Raw genomic sequence first — 20,956 nt, forward strand, 5'->3', positions numbered from 1 at the left:
GATAATAGTAATTTTAGTAATTAGATGCTTGAACGAGGCTACAAAACGGAATATGCCATATTCCTATTTTGAATTCGGCCACCTCAGAAAACCCATCCCGAATCCAACATCACCGGGTTTCTTTGTTGTTCCTGAACCACAAATTGAAGCAACAATGAAAAAAAAATTCAGTAATATTGCCAAGGAGAAGCCCATCATGTTCTCAGCTCAAGAGTTGTCTGGTTTCAGTCAGAATTACAATACAAGATTGGGATCTGGAGGCTTTGGTATCGTTTATAAAGGTGAGTTCCCAAATGGGGTACCAGTGGCAATCAAAGTACTTAACAAAGCTTCAGAAACGCTAAAGAGCAGTTTATGGCAGAAGTAAGCACAGTGGGTAGAACTTATCATGTCAATTTGGTTAGACTCTATGGTTTTTGTTTTGATTCCACAGTGCAAGCTCTTGTCTATGAGTACATGGACAAGGGATCCCTTGATGGGTTATTGTACGATAGGAACCAGAGAGTTGAATGGGCGATGCTGCACAAAATAGCAATCGTGATGCAGCCTCGTGGGAAGCTACGGATCGGGAGAATCAAATGACTCACGTATCACACTAGTACAAGGCATGTAGAATTTTCAAGTTCGAGCAGTCACAGGAAAACGACTATATCTCTCTCAATACAAGTCGGGATGATGTGATTCCAATGCCTATGGAACAAGGACTCATAGATCTACAATCATCGTGACAAAAGTTTTCTTAGAACACATTTGTAGGACACCCCAAAATCTCTCATGAAATTGATACACGAATCTGAAAATTGAAAGTAATGAAGGGTATAGCTCTTCTAAGCAATGAAATGACTCTTCAAGGTTATAACGATGGGAAACTCTTTAAGGTTTCAAAATGACTCAACAATAGAACAAATTTTTACTGAACTTCTTTGTGTCCCTACTTTGAATGCTCATTCTTTTGGACTTTGAGCATTAGTAACTCATATGTCAATAAGAGATTTGAAGAGTCCTAATGATAGTTGACTTTGTCTTTGACTATTATCCCTATTTTTCAAACAAAGGCAACTAAGACAAAGTGAGTTTTCAACATCCAACCAACCTTGAAGACAAAGGCAACCAAAACAAGGTGAATTTTCAACATCCAACCAAACCTTGAAAATAAATAGGACTAAGATGTGGAAACATGAGTCAAGTTAGTTTTTAGAGTCAATATTTTCTCCTTTGATCTCTTTTACATTGTAATATGTCACACAACCAATGTGACTTTAGCTATTTTATTTTTCTATAAATTATAAAACAATGTGACCTATTGGGACATGAAGAAGTTTAGTAAAAATTTGTTCTATTGTTGAGTCATTTTGAAACTTTGAAGAGCTTCCCATCTTTATGACCTTGAAGAATTATTCCATAGCCTAGAAGAGCTATACTCTTCCTTATTTTCAATTTTCAGATTCGTATATCAAGTTCATAAGAGATTACGGGTGTCCTACAAATTTTTTCTGAGAAAAATTTTTCCACGAGGATTGTAGACCTATGAGTCCTTGTTCTATAGGCTCCAAAATCACATCATTCCAACCTATATTGAGAGAGATATAGTTGTTTTCCTATGACTGCTCGAACCTGAAAATTCTACACGCCTTGTATTAGTGTGATACGTGAGTCATTCGATTCTCCCGATCCATAGCTTCCCACGAGGCTGCATCAAATGGTATCAGAGCGTAGTGGAGGTTCGTAATGGCACTTAGGAGTAAAGTTGGTCTTGCAGCTCCTGTGGAGGACATTAATGCTAGAGAAGAAATATAGCAACTCAGACAACAAGTTGCCGATATGACCTTTGAGATGGAAAGGTTGCGAAACGCTTCAAGACGGCCGAGTCTTGTGGAGGAGGTATCTGATGCGTACTCTTTTTCATTTGAAAGTTATGCTCTGTATCAAGGGAGGCGGTCTCAACAACATCCCAATCCCGAGCGATCTACACCGGCATGGGATAGCAACATCAAGCTCGACATACCTGAGTTCTCGGGTTCCCTATCACCTGATGAGCTCACTGATTGACTGGCCATACTCAAACGAATTGTTTGAGTACCATGATGCCAACTTTGGAACTATTCATGGGGAAGTTTATATTTTGCATTCATCTCTCCCCTCGTCCCATTTCCTCTCTTTCCCATAGAATTTCACCCTACTGATCTCCATTTCCATTCTATCCCACCAATTCAATTCCACCAAATTAAAAAAATAATATATTCAATTATTTCATTCTCTGCCCTTTCCTTGCTAATCCAACCCATAAAATGTGAGATTTACCATCATAAGTTTTTCACCCCTTTTTATCTGTCAAACAAACGGGAACTAAATTATTGATGCCTACTGAAGTCTTGAATGATAACTCTCTATGTGTATATTCTGATCATTTATTAACAAATTTGATTTTTTTTTAAGTTATCTATCCTCCCCACCCTCCCTCCCTCCCTCCCTTCCTTCCTTCCTTCCTTCCTTCCTTCCTTTTTTTTAAATAAACAATTTTATTATAAGGAAAAAAGACTTTGTTCGGGAAGTGTAGGGGCTGCCGTAAGATATAGAGGCGGTTGAAATGACCACCTTACCACTCATGAAAGATGAAAGAGCCACATTCATATTGATGCTTTTAGTTGCATTCCTATTGACGCTATGCTGATGCAAGAGCCACATTAATTGACAAAAAACCATGGAATCAAGTATCGGATCGGTATTGGTTGAGACCGATCCTGATACCCGATCGATCCTGAGACGGGTATCGATATCGTCCTGGGTATCGGAAACAGATCTGACCCGATCTGTTAAAAAAAAAAAGAAAAAAAACCTTAACTCTTAAAGGATGAACAGGAGAGAGAGAGAGAGAGAGAGAGATTGATCTGATACCGTCATCCTTCCACTAGAGAAATGATCAGGAGCAGGGTTTGTAGCATGAGAAAGAGGAGGAGAAGGGTTGATACGAGAGGGTTTCATACTCGTTGAGTCGTTGGTAACAACATCGTTGTCTATATTGGGTGATGGATTGAGATCATTTCTCTCTATTTTGTTCGATGCTTCGATTACTTAAACCTATCGACTTTGATAACAATAACTGCATCCACAATTGCTTTGAAGTCTATTCCAAACCAAAGGTTGAAGAGTGATTAAATAACTTGGGGATTTGGAAAATATATTTCCGTTACAGGGATTACTTGCTCTTTTGGATTGGTCTACGTCTTTACTTCTTCCTTTTCTTAGTTCTTAAGGTGGTTTGCTCCTATAAGCTCCCTTTGATTGCACCTTATCACGTTCCATAAAAATTGCTGATTTGCCAACTTCCTTGCTTAAATTACTCTCCTATGAACCTCAATTATCCATATTTAATTCTAAATTTAAATTTGGAATCCTTTCCATGTGGGAAGAATAATTTGGATCCTCTAAATCCTCTCTAGCCAGCTTCCCGGCCCTCCTATAATTTTGTTCCTTCTCTCTCTCTATCTCTCCCATCTCAACTTAGACTGATTAAAGTTTTTCTATCCGTTCTTCCACAAAATCCTCCTTAGGAGCATCCATCACGGCCAGCTCCTCAATGCAATCCTTGATTGCTAAAATTTTATCATCCTCTTTTGTGGCAATAAAATCTTATCTAAATGAGCTCTCCAAGTCAACCAATCGATTACTTCCATTTTCGTCCTCCAAATTAGGAGAAAAAGGAATTGATTTTTATCATTCAAATTCGAATCAACAAGCAACAGGCCATCCAACTTGTGTTTCCCTAATCCATCCTCCAAAAAAAATTCACCTTCCTTCCATATAGTGCCAGGTGCCATTGCGACGCAATCAAAGGAAAGCAAACAAATAATTTTTTAATTCCTTCTTTCATTTTGTTTTTTTTTTTTTTTTTTTCACTTTGTTGAATTTTTTTAAGATATACAAAAATAAAAAATAAAAAATAAAAAATTGATCTGTCCTAACTGATACTTTGACCGATCCGAAAAAACTGTATGATTTCCTATCCTTAACCGATCCTTATCAATATCAATCCGTATCATATCGATTTTAACTGTGACCGATACAAATACCGATACCAAGTTTTAAAACCTTGCAAAGAACTCTTCCCCTTATTATCTTATTTTGAAATAAACATTTGCAAACTACGAGAAAACAGGTATTTTGATGTATCAGCCCACACAGAACGGGGTTCACACCGCTAATGTGCAAAGAGAGAAAAATAGTGGACCCACCATTTCTCTTTCCTGCAAAATCGCCCCAGCCATGGAGAATGCTTTAATTAGGGACCTCATCTCTCGAGTCATTTATCAAAATACAGACCACATAGGCGGAAGAAGTGGGCAGTTAGATGAACATCAAGTGGCTAGCAGAAATCATAAGAATTATTAAAACTTGTATAGAGTGAGCAAAATTGCGCCAAGTGTTTTTTCTCAATTAGTTGATGCCTTGCTAATAGAGTGCAAAAAAAGAAAAAATGACCAGAGTAACACACGGCACAATATAATATGAGGTGTCTTCAGGTGTATTATTTCAATCATTGATAATATTTAATACTAGATAATTATTCTAAATACATATTGAATATTTAATATAATAAATTAATTATTAAAAAATATATATATATATATATATATTATGAATATCAAATTTATTAAGAAAAAAGATATACAGCAAATCAAAACGTAATAAATTACTTTAATTTTATTATTTTAATTTCGGGAACACTAATGCGAATAAATGTGCACAGCAAGACACAAAAATGGTGGACCCACCATTTCTCTCTCCTTCAAAATTTTACCTATGAGATCAAGTCCTTGTATGAGAACCATTCTTATACGATGCGTGATCCACACTTGAAATCCACTTAATCTCTCTCTTCTTACATTAGATTGAGAGATTGAATAGATTCTAGTTATAGATCAGACACCGTACAAAAAAAATTATTCTTATACGAAAACCTGATCCAAACTCGAGATTTGGTGTACATACAGGCTCACCTTTAGAATCTATCCCATTTGACAAAGCAATGACCCAGCCCCACATATACGTAGCTCAGCCACAGCCAGGGCACCATGTTTCACGGGATCTGTAGATAGAGCAATTCATCCCATGTAAGTTACTAAGTTGAGTATTTGAAAGGTTTTTTTAAAGTCATGAACTCATGATCCTTGTACTTTTGAACATGAAACTCCCCCATGGGTCTTACCAAACACTCCCCACGCCCCCCCCCCCCCCCCTTCTCAAATGCTCTCCATAGGCTAATTAAAAATCCAAACCTCATGTGAAGAGCAAGTTATATATTTACAAGATAAAGCGAAGTATATATGTTCACAAGACCTTATTTCTCTCTTCGTTACTTCTTGTTCATCACACCACCAGCATTAGCTTTTCCCTTTCTTCCTCTTCTTTTTGTTATCTTTTTGAGTTAATGTACTAATTAGATTTGGCTCATCTTCCTCTGCTTCCTCTTCAATTTTTTTTTTTTTTCGACATTCTACTTACAAAGAGATGTCTCTCTCAAGCACGGCCACAGCACCTTTACCTAGCACGACGACAACGTCTTACGCTAATGCTGTCACAACAGCGGAGATCGTTATTTCTGTAGGTAAGCTATATTAGTTTCTTGTTTCAATAGAAACTCGTCTTTTTTTTTTGTTAAAAATTCTCAGACTTTATTAAAAATAAAAGAAAAGATAATACATCAAAACATAGCAATGAGAAAATCTCCACAGAGATTACAGAGATCAGACACTAATCCCACTCCTCCACCTTCGGCATTGTTGAAAAACAGAGGAGAAGGTCTAGATAAATCTATACCGTGGCCTTTCTACGGCATCATGTTCAATTTCCTTTCTAAGTATTCTTTCTATTTACCATTATTTAGATGTGTATACTTACTACTTGTTTCATTTTTATCAAATAAAAAACAAAATCTGGTTATTAGTGTCCGAATGGAACCAACAAATAATCACTTCCTTTAAAATCAATTTTCCTCAATATGTAGCAGCTGATGCACTCAACACTATTCTCTGCCAAAGGAGCAAACCTGTTTCTGCTGGTCTGACGTGTATTTTGCACTCTGACACTTTGTGCCCATAACTATTGCAACCATAGCAATACCATCTAAAACCTTGTCTCTGTCTGCCTGACAGTCTTGTTGTACTTATTTGTCTCTTGATGACTAACTTTGGTGAAGCCATCTTTATTCATCTCTTCCGAACAAACTTAACTGGATTTCCTACAATCCATTTTCCTTTTGTCTTCACAACTCTTGAGGATCTTGTTAGAAAAATATTACCGAAGGATCTTCCCTTCTCAGACCTTCCAAAACACAACAGATCCCTCTTGGATATATCTAAGTCATAGCTTCATATGAGGAGATCTCTGATAACTCAAGATCTCATCCAACACATTACCCCTTGTAATTTCATTACCTTTGGATCTATGAATCTTCACTGGAAGGGATGATGTAGCATCGAAGTAGCTCATCTTTTGTATACCACCTGTTGGTGTATGATGTCTTGTATTCCGTCACAGTTTAATCTAGGAAGTACTGGTGCAACACCTAGACAGGTAGGAGGGCGGTCCCGCTAGCCGGTTAGTGGGCCGTGGGGGTTGCAAGGGGGGCAGGAGGCCCCCTGCATAGCAGGAGGTGTAGGGGGGCGCAGCCCCCCGTCGAATTTTTTTATTTGAGGGTAATTGTAGTTTAATCCGGATTAGGGTGGCAATTGTAGTTTAATCCAGATTAGGGTTTTTTCACTATATATTTGTAGCGAGGGTTTCTTTCTCTGTAATGCAAGCAATATTGAGAGGTGTGAGGACGAGCGTTGTAACCCTATTCTTCATTGATAGTGAAGCAGAATCTCATCTCACCGGGGACGTAGGCAACCTTGCCGAACCTCGTAAAATCTGTGTACATTGTTTAATTTATTTTTCCATTATCTTCTGCATCATTTTAAGGTTGCGTTTCTACACCACCACGCTCTTCTTTTATTAGGATCTCTACTTGTTCTTTAAGGAAAATGCACTCTTCTTCCTTTGAGGATAGATTGCAGTTTGCTTCTTCAATTGTATCTCTCAGTTGACTTGACTATCTCTTCAGTCTCCTTTAATGGGCTTTCAAGCATCTTAATTCTTTTTATCTTTGCTTTGAGTTCTTTCACTGCCATGTGAAAAGCTCTTTCATTTCCATGTAAAGCTCAGCCTCCAAATCATACTCCTGTTGTTCTTCTTCTCTCTCATTTGAATTTTCAACTTCCTTCAGTGACGTTGTGTTTGCAATGGTCATAAGGAGTGTTTCATTATCTTGAAGAACCTCTTCCACAGTCTGACTCCTTTGATGTGATTGTGACCTTTTCTCTGATCAGCCCTTTCCTTTTGAAACAACTCTTTCTAGGCACAAATATTTTCTCACCCCTTTTGTCATTGCTTTCAGTGGTCTCCCATCACGGTCACTAAATTTTTTGGTCACTCTCATGAACTGCTTGAAGATTGTCCCATATTTCTTTTGCACTTGTACAAGTTTCAACTCACAAACTCATTTGAGGCCAATGGGCTGTGCAATGTTGTCATGGCCTTGAAGTCTTTCTCAAATTTCTTTCTTCCTACAGATTTTGTTATAAATTGAATTAACAATTATAATTGTAAGTGTGAAGGGATTTCCAACCTATTTTGACCAGATCTCTAAAGATCATGTATTCTTTTTATTCTTTTTTGCAGTTTTTGCACTTACTGGTACTATCTCTTTCCTGGCAATAATAATTGTAGTATATAGATGCTTCAAGAGGTCAAAAAAAAGGGCTACGCCATATGCCCATATCGAAATTGGAAAATCAAATCCAACACCACCTGGTTTATCTATTGTTCCTAACCCACAAATTGAAGCAACAATGAAGAGCTTTTTAAGTGAATTTGCCAATGAGAATCCCATCATGTTCTCAGCCCAAGAGTTGTCTGGTTTTAGTCAGAATTACAAAACAAGATTGGGATCCGGCGGCTTTGGTATTGTCTATAAAGGTGAGCTCCCAAATGGGGTACCAGTGGCAATCAAAGTCCTTGACAAAGCTTCAGACAAGCAAGCTAAAGAGCAGTTCATGGCAGAAGTAAGTACGATTGGTAGAACTTACCATATCAATTTGGTTAGACTCTATGGTTTTTGTTTTGATTCCACAGTGCAAGCTCTTGTCTATGAGTACATGGACAAGGGGTCACTTGATGGTTTATTGTTCGACAAGAACCAGAGAATCGAATGGGTGAACCTGCACGAAATAGCAATTGGGACTGCAAAAGGGATTGCATACTTGCATGAAGAATGTCATCAGAGAATAATTCACTATGATATAAAGCCAGGGAATGTCCTACTTGATGCAGAACTATTTCCCAAGGTTGCGGATTTTGGATTGGCTAAGCTTTCTAACAGAGATAGTACCCATATAACTTTGACAAATTGTAGAGGGACACCGGGCTATGCTGCACCAGAGTTGTACATGCCATACCCAGTGACCCGTAAATGTGATGTCTATAGTTTTGGTATGCTTCTATTTGAAATTCTGGGAAGGAGAAAAAACCATAATCCTAATCTTAGTGAGCCCGAGAATTGGCTACCAAGATGGACATGGGAGATATTTGAGAAAGGGAAGCTAAGTGAACTTTTGGAACATTTTGGGATTGAAGAGGAAAATAGAAAGAAGGCTGAAAGGATGGCAATGGTGGCCTTGTGGTGTGTTCAATACTTGCCGGATTCAAGACCTCTTATGAGCAATGTGGTGAAGCTGTTGGAGGGAGGAATTGAAATTAAATCTCCTCCAAACCCTTTTCAACATCTAGTGTCTGCTACTCGAAGTTTGTCTCCCATCTTTTCTGACTCGGACTATTCTGTGTCAAGAGATTAAGAGAATGTTTGATCAAATATCATTAAATAAAATTAAACTTGACTATGTATTTCCATTATTGTTGATTTTTTTTCTTGAGATAATTTATTAGGGGAGAGTTTTCTGCTTGAGAGTGCAGCACCAGCACTAGACGGTACACGAGGCCTAATAAGAGCGCCATGGAAGCAGCAACAAGAATAGGATTTTCATCTTCGTAGGGTGCAAATGAGTCATTTTGAAAGGGCTTGTGTCAAGGAGCATAGGTCATTATCCCCTAATTTATTATTTTTTATACTGTGAAGTGAAGCAAAATCTTCAATTTTCATTTGCATTGCAAGACAAATTGTACTCTCAATTAGAAAAAATTATTTGCATTATGAGGTAAATTATACTGTCAATCAGAAAATTTTATGTTACTATGCATCTGGTGAATAAAAGGACCATGGCCATGAATTTGGTAACTTATCTTTCCAAAAAAAAAAAAAAAAGTTTGTCAATTAACTTATGCACTTGTATTCATATACAATTAATACAACCAATTCCCATAGTAAATCATGTTGTAACTTATGCTTAATAATCTTAATCTTGTAATAACTTAAGCAGTAAGTTACGTTCAATGCTGTTGGTAACCCTTTCCCAAATTCGTAACTAATAATCTATAACCCAGTTCAAGTTGGTTCAGACACATTAAATAAAGGGGATGCAGTTTTAGATAATAATAGGAAAGGACTCTAATCCAATTCAATTTTTGGTCAAACAATTCGAGTACATGATGTTTCCTATCAGCTCTGAACTAGAAGAAAATTATTTTTTGGTTCAATCTATTTAAACATTTATCAAAAAATAAATAAACAAGGTTTTATCTTGATTCATACTTGACTTGTACATTTTAAGAACCTAGATATGTCCTTCCAATCATTAAAAATATGGGAATCAATATTTACAATAGGTTTAGATTTTTCAAGTACATTGTGTGGTGAAAGTGGATTTTACGAATCTCTCCTTGTGGAAAGAGTGTTGAGTCTCAACTAACAATGAGAGAGGGTGAATCAGTGTAAGAAAAAAATTCCCTCAGTTGTTTCTTTTACCAAGTCATCAGTAATGTGGCTCATTGTCAGACATAGTCAACCGATTCTGCCCAGAGCTACTATGTATACCATAGATACCCTCATTGCTAGACAGAACTCAATCACATAAAATATATTTCTCCCAGAGCTATCTCACAATACCTACACCACAAGCACTTTCACACACACATAGACAAGATCTCATATCCAATAATCCAACAACGATCTCCGATTAAGTACTTTAAGATCACAAGTTATATAATGAACTGAAAAATCCATAAGTATATAATAGACAGTAAGAGATTACCACTGGTGAACTTCTATTGATACTTAGCATATTTACAAAAAATATATGTTTAACTGTCCAACATATCTTATATATCTGAGTATTATATCACAACATGTTTATACACAATAGAGCAGAGACGACAAGACAAACTTCAATATCACAAACCACAACTATAGATAACCTAAAAGTCAAGAACAAGCTCACGAAGAAGATGAGGCACAACAAGCCCAACCCTCATCGGATCCGCATGAAGACCGATAACACCATGAGGTATAATGTGAAACACAGGCACTGATACTGCACCAAGCTAGGGTTTTAAGGTGTTATAATTTGCCCCCCTTTATGGGTTTAATTAGAGTTGGAGGTCTTGCAAGAGAATGGCAAAATAATGTTTTTGTTAATTCATAAATTAATTAGTTTTTATTCATACAGAAAGTTTGAAAATCAAGAAGTAATTCAGAACAGGCCCCTTTAGGGGGTGTTTGTTTCTGTAAATCTTTGGGCTGACATTCTTTAGAATGATAATTCTTAATTTTTGGAGATGTTTGGTTCCACTAGGATGACCCTCATAAGTGAGCATCCTACTTCCCATGAATGACCATATTACAAATGATGTATTCCAAATATGAGTTTACCTCAACACTTAAACTCAGATTTGAGCAACCTTTTTACCTAGTATAAAAGGAGAAAGCGGAAAGACGTTCTTTACGGAAGCCAATATCTCAACCTGCGAGAAACATGTACTAACCTTAAGGCAACCAAACGATTTTTCAAAAAGAAACATAATTCAGAAGAATGTCTATCAAAAGATTGACATTCATATCCGATACATACACCATTTGATTTACCAAACCAAACACCCCCTTAAGGGTTCAGAGAACTGTAACAAGTCCTTGAACCAGATTTTATTGAGATTGTTGTTTCTAGGGGTGTCAATTCCGAGCCCGACACGTTTATGGCCTAACCTAGACTGGCCCGATTAATAAACATATCGGGCTTGAGCATGACACATTTATAAATAGGTAGTACACGATGCAACCACCTAGCTAGATGGGTGCCCGACCGGCCCAACACATTTACAAGCCTGATTTGAACCGACTCCGTTAGCCCGACCTAGCCCGACCCCTTTAATACTACTTGTATTTTATTTTTTTTAATACTATTTGTATTTAGTGCTAAGGGTATGTGATATATACAATTGAGATGGTGGTAATTGTTATATGAACATTCATCTTTTTATGCATAGTTTAATTGCTTTGAGTTCCGTGGGTTAAAGATCGAGTACCTTAGTAATTTAGTTACTTTGCTCATCTTTGGCTTAATCCATTTTAACTATGGGATTTTTTTCTTTGTTATGACCATCTTTGCCTCATTTTGTTGGTATTCCTCTTCAAGTACATTTAAGAGACAAATTTTAAAGAGGACTCGTCTAAAGCCCGTTTAAAGTTAAATAAGTCTATAGCCTGGTTAAAGCCCATTTATAGTAGCCCCATTAAAGCCTGAGACCGATCGGCCCAATTAGTAACCGTACCATGCCCTTGCTAGCTAAGCCTGTTTAGCTAAACTGGCGTTCACGGTGTAGCCCTAGCAATTGGTTGAGCCCGAATAAGCCCAACCAAGACCGGCCCGGCCCGACCCGACTGCTTGACACCCCTAGTTGTTTCTCTTTGTGGCGGATATTTTGATAAGTGGGTTTGACCAAGTAGTTCTGAACCATATTTTATTGAGATTGTTGTCTCTTAGAAGGGTAGCTAGGGACAAGGGAGGGAGGAAAAGGCCAAGGGGCTGGGTGCTCTCGTTTTCGAAAGAGAGGAAGAAGAAAGGAGGAGGAGGAAGAAGTAATGGGTCCCACTAAGACATTGAGAATTGCTTGTTATATAAAGAAATATAATAAGGTGAAAAGGGTCTTTTTCTAGTTCTAAACTAATGGTATTAGGCTTCAAGAGTACGGTTGATTTTTTTAGAAAATTAGGGTGATATATCATATAAGGTTTAAAAATAGGGGTAACATAATTTTCCTAAAACAATTTATTAATTATATATATATTATTTTTGGGAAAAATATTGCCAGAAAAAAAAGCACACTAAGGGCCCGTTTGATAACGTTTCAAGAAACGCATTTCTGCCGTTTCTATGTCTAGAAACGGCAAAAACGGAACAAAAAACGTTTGATAAAACTATTTTGTTTCACTTGTTTTCAGAAATTGAAATTGAAATTTCTACCTATTTATGGTTCAAGAAACGACCCAGGCGAAACAAGTTACTTGTTTCGCCGTTTCTGAAAACTACTCGTGGCCATTCTTTCGTTGGTTACTATCGACTTCTAGAAACATGACTTATCAAATACCTTCAATTCCATTTCTGTTTCTAGAAATGAAAATTTATGTTTCTGCCATTTCTTGAAACAAAAATGACAGAAACGTTATCAAACGGACCGTAAGAGTCTCTCCTTCAAAATCCCTTCTCCCCACCTAATTTGAAGATTCAAAATGGCCAATTCCCTCCATTCGCCTGAATTAGTACTCGCTGGCTGGAGGTTACCTCTCCCTTTAATGTTTGTCTGGACCAAGGGGTTGGTATACATATAGGCTCACCTTTAGAATCTATCCTATTTGGCAAACAAGTGGCCAAGCCCGATATATAGGTAGCCCAGACACCCTTGTAGCCCGAGATCAGCCTTTAAATAAGCAACAACAGATTAAGAGCAGCTACAGATGGGGTAGGCTGTCTAGTTCAAAATGTTGTCAAACTCAGTGGATATGTAAAAATATATTCTTTGTTTTCCATCACTTGGACATGTAAAAAAAGAAAAATATTGTGACATTTCATTTCTTATAGTATTTTTCAATTGATTATTTCTTAGGCATATATATCTCACTGGACGATTCCATAATTTATAGTTAAAAAGAAAAAAAAAACAATTGTAACAAGGGATTTTTCAAACCATAAATTGTCTTTATCTTCATTAGGCTATCTTTGATTTGATTTCCATTTGTATTTATTTGACTTATTTCTATTTTTACAAGTGTTTGGTATAATTTATAGCACTTATTTCTATTTGTAATAAATTAAAATAAATCACAAATAAAAATTTACTCTCAAGCTATTTGTGATTTGTGGCAACAAATCATTTATGCTGATTTTTGCTACCTTAAATGAGCATGTGTGCCAAACTACTCAAAATTAATGATAAATAGGTAACTTCAGCATGTTTTATACTTTTCCAATAAAAAACCCCAAATACTCTCATCTCTCTCACTTGAAGTTCAAAGTTGAAGGTGAAAACTGAAACCTATTTTCTCATTATATAATCTATTTTATAAATAGTAATCAAACGAATACTATTTTTGGTCCATAATTTATTGTCACAAATAATTTCTAGAAAATAATTAATATATACAAATAAAAATCATACCAAAGAGAGCCTAAGTATTTCTAACTTCGAATTTTCTGAATTTCCATCCATATAGTAATTTTTTAAAATTGAGCTACTTTTATAGGATGTCTCTTTAAAGTGGGTCAGCCAGACCAAGGGTGCCATGTTTCACGGGTTTCTGTAGATAGAGCAATGCATCCCATGTTGGGTATTTGAATTTTATTTTAAGTTATGAACTCAAGATCGTAGAACCTTGAACATAAAACTTCCCCAACTGTCTTACCCAAAAAAATACTCCCCCAAGTACTTTCCATTGACTTAGGGCCCGTTTGGTATCGTTCTAAAAAAACGTTTCTGGAGTTTTTTCGTTCTATTGGAACGAAAAAACGGAATCTTCTGTTTGGCGCACTTATGGTTCGTTTCTGTTTTTTTGGAACAAAAAGTGAAAAAAAAACTGAAAAAACGAGATTGGACGGAACTCCAAAATGGAGTTCCGTCTTCCCAGTTTCGTTCCATTTTACAAAACAAAAAAAAAAAATTTCCCGATAAAAATCTGAAATTTTAAAACAACATTTTTTCGTTTAAAAACTGCGTTTTGACACAGAAACTGAAATTCCAAATGAAGATCAAGTTATCTATTGGTAAGATATACATTTTTACAAGACCTTATTTCTCTCTTCGTTGCATCTTTTTGTTCATCAAACCACCGGCATTAGCTTTTTCCTGTCTTCCTCTTATTCTTGTAATCTTTTTGAGTTAGTGTAGTAATTAGACTTAGCTCATTCTCCTCTGCCTGCTTTTTGATTTTATTTTTCAATAATCTACCTACAAAGAGATGTCTTCCTCGAGCGCATTCCCAAGCACGGCCGGCATTGTTAGTTTGAGTAAGCTCTTTTAGTTTCTTTCTTTCAATAGAAACTCCTTGTAAGCATTCTTTTCTATTTGCAGTTATCAAAAAGTATACTTATTAGTTGTTTCATCCTCATCAAATAAAATATATATATATATATATATTTATATATCTGGTTATTAGTGACTAAATGGAACCAACAAATAAATCCTTCCTTTAAATCATTCTGTCCCAATCCGTAGCCTAGTGGTGAAAATGCCCTTAATCCATCACTGTTCGAGTCGGCTGATTATGGATTCGAGTCTTGGTATGCCCACTATTGCTAATCCCTTTACTTTTCTTTCACAAACTTAACTGGATTTCCTGCAACCCTATTCATGTTGGCTTCACGGACCCCTCTTGGACATATCCAAGCCACGTCTTGGTATGAGGAGATATCTGATAACTCAAGATCTCATCCAACACACCCTTTGGTTTTTTACTAGTGGATGGATGATCAATCTTTGATTGAGCTGCAACTTCATTGCCTCTGGATCTGTGAATCTTCATTAAGCATACTAGCTAGCTTCCAATCTGATGTTGATCAAATCTCTAAAGATCATATTTTCTTAATTTTTTCTGTTTATGTAGTAGTTGTTACTATCGCTTCCGTCGCAATAGTAATCATAGTAATCAGATGCTTGAAGAGGGCTACAAAAAGGGCTACGCCGTATGCCCAAATCAAAATCGGCAATGTCGGAAGACCCATCTTTAATCCAACACCACCGGATTCCTCCGTTGTTCCTGACCCACAAATTGAAGCAACAATGAAGAGATTTTCCAGTGAATTTGCCAAGGAGAAGCCCATCATGTTCTCAGCTCAAGAGCTGTCTGGTTTTAGTCAGAATTACAAAACAAGATTGGGATCCGGTGGCTTTGGTATTGTCTATAAAGGTGAGCTCCCAAATGGGGTACTAGTGGCAATCAAAGTCCTTGACAAAGCTTCAGACAAGCAAGCTAAAGAGCAGTTCATGGCAGAAGTAAGCACAATTGGTAGAGCTTATCATGTCAATTTGGTTAGACTCTATGGTTTTTGTTTTGATTCCACAGTGCAAGCTCTTGTCTATGAGTACATGGACAAGGGGTCCCTTGATGGGTGGTTGTTCGACACGAACCAGAAAATCGAATGGTTGAAGCTGCACGAAATAGCAGTTGGAGCAGCAAAAGGGATTGTATACTTGCATGAAGAATGTTACCGAAGAATTATTCACTATGATATAAAGCCAGGGAATATCCTCCTTGATGCAAAACTATTTTCCAAGGTTGCGGATTTTGGATTAGCTAAGTTTCCGAATAGAGATAGTAGCCATATAACCATGACAAATTATAGAGGGACACCAGGCTATGCTGCACCAGAGCTGTACATGCCATACCAAGTGACTCATAAATGTGATGTGTATAGCTTTGGTATGCTTCTATTTGAGATTCTGGGTAGGAGAAAAACCCACAATTCTAATCCTAGTGAGCCTGAGAATTGGCTACCAAGATGGACCTGGAACATGTTTGAGAAAGGGAAGTTAAGTGAACTTTTGGAACATTTTGGGATTGAAGAGGAACATAGAAAGAAGGCAGAGAAGATGACAATGGTGGCTTTGTGGTGTGTTCAGTACCTGCCGGATTCAAGACCTCTTATGAGAGATGTGGTGAGGATGTTGGAGTAACTGAAATTAAGTCTCCTCCTTCAACATCTAGTGTCTGCTACCCCAGAATTGACTCTGAGCAATTCTGAGCATTTTTGAGTCGAGCAATTATTCTGTCTCAAAAGAACAACTATCTTCTATCTCAGATTAAGAGGATTTCGGTCAAATCTCGTTACATAGAACTTAACTTCAATGTGTAATTCCATTTTAATTGACTTGCCTTTGCCTTTTAAGAAATTTTTTTTTTTTTTTTTGGGGGGGTTGGTTTGTGGGGTGGGGAAGAGTTTTCTTTTTCAGAATGCGGTTCCCACACAAGCACAGGGGCCAATGAGAGGGCCCGTGGAAACAACAATAGGGATAGGATTTTTATCTTTCATACATTCGAAACTAGTCGATTCGTAAGAGCCTATGACTGGGGGCATGAGCATCAAACTCCCAAAGAAGCATCATTTTTCTTAATTTATTATTATTTATACTTTGTAATATATACAAAATCTTCAATTTTCATTTGCATTAGAAGCCAAATTTTTAATGTCAATTAAAAAAAATTTGCATTATGAGGAAAATGTATTAATTTTACGTTCCTATGCATCTGGTGGGTAAAAGGGCTATGGATCTGGTAAATTGTCTTACCCAAAATAAATAAATAAATAATAAATTGGTAACATATGCACTTTTTTTTTCCCACGAAAAGGTCATTTGTATTAAAGAAAAAATAAAAAAGAAAGAAACAAGAAAATAGTTAACCAAGCTAGATATACCTACACAAAGAAGACAAAACCCCAACCTTTGGCAAGGACAACATCAGGAGGAAATCGCCAAAATTTTAATCCCTAGAGATATTAAATCATGGGATCATACATTTCTCTAATCTAGAAGAGAAAATTTAACAAATCACCTTCGCGAAGAGGCAAGGCGGTCAAACTTTTGGCAAGCCTGCTCCCCATTATCGTGTCCCTTACCTTTTCTTTGCTTGACTTTCTCGAAGCCATCGAGCTCTTTCCTTAATCTAGCTGCCTCATCGATAGTAGCAATCTTAGGGTTCTTCATAATAATAGGAAATTGGAGTTCGAACAAATTTTGAAGCTGAATTTTGTGGGGTTATATCAAGCATTCAATTTGCTAGACCGCACAGGATTCAGAAGATTTGGATTGAATGTGAGTCGGTCGCAGTTGTGAATCTCCTTGTAAGAGGTATGGTCCCCTGGTTTGTCTTTCAAAGATGGAGAATTCTTTGTTCTTTTTTCTTTTTTAGAGACAGTGGAGTGGAAGATCACTCACTATTTTCACAAAGCCAATTTGATCGCTGATTTTTTAGCAAAAACAGCTGCTACTCATGATTCTCTGATCCAGCTGTGTCTTGGCCAGCTTTATTTAAGATGGAGCTAGAGAAGGATGCCCTCATGCGTCCAAGATACAGATTTATCTAGTTGATTCCATTTTTTCTTCTGTTGAGGTTGAGTTCCTTGGGTCCCTTCCCTACTGATGGCAATGCCAAAGGTGGGTTAGGTTCTTGCAGTTCTCTTCCTATTTTTTGAGTATCCTAAAGGCTTTGAATCTTTTTTTTGCATTTTTCATTCTTAATATAGATCTCTGATTTCTAGCGAAAAAAAAAAAAGTCAGTGTGCTTGAGTGAGTAAAACTAAGATAATTAAGAGACTTTGAGCCTTGACTTACCAAGAGTCCTTGCTGGCTCATCACTTCAAAGCTATCCACACAAGAGAAATATAAGTCCCATTCTTAATGGATTCCCTTTGCTGTTCAATTGATTTGAGAAGTAAGAACTCCTAACCCTTTCTATACTTCTACGTTATCTTTAATTTAACAAATTTCTTGCATTAGATAAGGAAAATTGAGAGCAATAGTCAAGAGATAACAGTCCACTAACCACGAAGAAGCCATAATTGATACAATTGGATTCAACATAAAATTGCTTGTTGTAGAATAATATCGCATGTGGAGTTTTAAATATTTCAAACTCTTAAAAACAACCGTACTACAAGTTGCGCACAAGATTCCCATCTAATATGAAATTCTGAAATCCTTTTTCTTCTCTAGAATTCCAGTAACTTTTTCTTTAAAATAATCTTGACATAAGAGTTTCTCATGCACGTGAAGCACTTCTACACCAATTGGGCTGCTAAATATCGATTCCATATAAGGCTTGGGCTGTAGTGCATGTTGACATCATCATCACCATGTAATAAGCTGCATTGATCCAATTAAATTGAACCAAACCAATCAAATTGAACTACGCTGGCTCCACTTTGAAATTGAACCAATCAAACTACATCAATTCTCTTCAATTAACCATTGAACCATTGAACTAATAGTTCTAAAATAGTTGGCATCAATGACAACTTTCAATACAATTGCCCAACAGTAACTAATAATCTATAACCTGGGCTGGAATTTGCAAGAGATATGGGTATTACTCATTTGTGGATTGAGTGTGACTCAGTAGCTGTAGTTTTACTTATATCTAAGGGAAGAATCCCTTGGGTTTGTCTTCAGAGGTGGATGAGTTTAACCTCCTATTTGAATTCTCTTACCTGGAAAATCACTCACTGTATGCGGGAAGCAAATCCTGTGGCTGATTTCTTGGCAAAAACAGCAGCAAAATTCGAAGTTTCTTCTCCTATCCAATCCTGGCCTGTGCTGATTGCTATAGAGTTGGAAGTGGATGGTCAATCTCGGCCTAGATACCGCTTCTTTTAATGTATTTTGTTTTTTATTTCCAATTTTTGTGATTTGGTTTCTGGTGAGTTCTTTCTCTGCTGATGGCAATGCCGAAGGTGGAGTAGAATTTTCCAGATTCCAAATGTGTTATTGTCTTCGTATATTCTTTTTCCCCTTCTTTTAATACAATGAAATTTTAGCGAAAAAAAAAAAAACTAATAATCTATAACCCAGTTTAAGTTGGTTTAGACACATCGAATAAGTAGATGCACTTTTAGATATGAATAAAAGGACTCTAATCTAGATCAATTTGGTTCAGACAAATCAAGTAGAAGAGGCCCCCTTTCCAATCTGTCCTAGAAGGAAATTACTAAGATTCAATCTATTTAATCATTTAACAAAAAAATTAAATAAACAAGGTTTTATCCTGGTTCACACCAGACTCACGTTTTAATAACCTAGATATGTCCTAATCGTGAAAGATACGAAAAAATCAATATTTGTTCAAACTATCTCAAATATATTAAGTAAACCAGAACACTTACTGTTATAGGTGTACCCAAAAGGATATTTATACTTGTTGACAGTAGGTTTAGATTTTTCAAATTGAAAAATAGAAATGAAATATATCCCCATTGGAGCTGATCCTTGCATACTATCCTTCACCTTTCTCATCAATGGGTGCAAAAAGGAGACCTTATCCTTGCTCCAAGGTTAAGTAAGGTGAGCCTTTCTCCCCTAGCCTATTTATCATATGACCTCAGTTATAGTCTCCCAGGATTGTATACATGATATCAGTGTTAGAAGAATTCCTCAACCTCCAAATCACACTGCCCTTCTGGTTCGTCTTCTCTCTTTTTGGGATCGCCCATAGCCAATCTGATGCCGTGCAGTAAAACCATGGTTTACATCCCTGCATTGGTGTGAACCCCATTGTATCTATGTGGGCCTATACATCAAAATATATGTATTCTTCTCCAAGTTTGCTACTTGATTCACAATAATATAATAAAAAATTTATTAAAAAATTATTTTTATATCATAATTTTGGGAAAAGTATTCCCACGCTGCTAATGTGCTTATAAATCCTTACAATAAGTCATAAATTTTGTGGGCCCACCAGTTCTCTTTGCCAAAATCCCCTCAGCCATGGAGAATGCTTTAATTGGTACTCATACTGAAATCCAAACTAGTAGGTCTGTTAAAAAAGCTCCAGTGATTGGGTTTAATTTTAATTGTTCAATCATGGTGTGGGCTTGGGTTGGGATTTTGAAGCCTAAGGCCGGGATAGACCGTGTTTGGGCTGAGCCTGGCCTGACCAAATTAGACCCGACATGCATAGATGTCTATCTCAATTTATAAGTGTATAAAATATATCACTATTAACACACCAAATATATTATGATTTATACCACCACTCTATTACACATATATTTCTTATCCACAAATATTTATTTAATTCCCCACTACACGCCATCCACCCTCATGATTTGTAACATTTAACTAATATACTACCTTTCTTTAATTCATCATATTTCCAGGATCAACCAGAGCTAACCCGACCCAATCAAGGTCGTCAATCAGGGCTGGTTGAATTGGGCTGAGCTCGATGGGGTTAGGCTTGGGCTGGGATAGGGTTGTGCTAGGCCTAGGTACATTGAGTTAAGAGACCATAGGATTGGATTGGGGTCTTAAAAGACATAACCCATACCAGTCCATTGACAACCCCACATACCAGCATAGGCGTAATACATGGGTGGTCCAAGGAAGATCAAGGGGTTGGCAGAAATTATAGGAAATGAGGAATTTGTGTTTAGAGATTTCCATTGCTTCAAAATTTTATAAGGACTTCTTGTGATGTGAGGATTTGTGTGTACTTCTTTACATATCAATTCTTCTTTCTTTTAGATTTTTAGACTATAGAAGAGGGGAGGGAAAGGATAAAAGCCAGGTGAGTGTGGACTTAGCGCACCACAACCTCACCAATTGCATTAGACATTTATTTTTACACGTCAATTTTGATATAGTTGATTTTTTTTTATTTTTTTTTTGGTAAAATATCTATGGATAAAATAACACGGCATGGTATAATATGACGTGTCATAAGGTCTATTTCTATCATTGATAATATTCATTAATAGATAAT

The 20,956-nt window shown here is 36.7% G+C and overlaps 2 protein-coding genes and 1 pseudogene across 2 annotated transcripts; all 3 read left to right on the top strand.

The window, feature by feature from the left end:
* Positions 1-7,661: 7,661 nt before the first annotated feature.
* Positions 7,662-9,052, top strand: LOC122083934 (rust resistance kinase Lr10-like). The gene has a single exon (XM_042651914.1). The coding sequence runs from the start codon at positions 7,890-7,892 to the stop codon at positions 8,889-8,891; it is 1,002 nt and encodes a 333-aa protein (XP_042507848.1). The 5' UTR covers positions 7,662-7,889; the 3' UTR covers positions 8,892-9,052.
* Positions 9,053-10,338: 1,286 nt separating this feature from the next.
* LOC122072157 lies at positions 10,339-10,545 on the top strand (annotated as a pseudogene).
* Positions 10,546-15,258: 4,713 nt separating this feature from the next.
* On the top strand, positions 15,259-16,152 carry LOC122077111 (rust resistance kinase Lr10-like). The gene has a single exon (XM_042642916.1). The coding sequence runs from the start codon at positions 15,259-15,261 to the stop codon at positions 16,150-16,152; it is 894 nt and encodes a 297-aa protein (XP_042498850.1).
* Positions 16,153-20,956: the final 4,804 nt, after the last annotated feature.

The sequence above is a fragment of the Macadamia integrifolia genome, chromosome 1 (assembly GCF_013358625.1).
Source record: "Macadamia integrifolia cultivar HAES 741 chromosome 1, SCU_Mint_v3, whole genome shotgun sequence".
Classification (NCBI taxonomy): domain Eukaryota; kingdom Viridiplantae; phylum Streptophyta; class Magnoliopsida; order Proteales; family Proteaceae; genus Macadamia; species Macadamia integrifolia.

Bases quoted from the DNA above. Each gene is read 5' to 3' on its own strand.
- LOC122083934 (XM_042651914.1), top strand. From the start codon at position 7,890: ATGAAGAGCTTTTTAAGTGAATTTGCCAATGAGAATCCCATCATGTTC.
- LOC122077111 (XM_042642916.1), top strand. From the start codon at position 15,259: ATGAAGAGATTTTCCAGTGAATTTGCCAAGGAGAAGCCCATCATGTTC.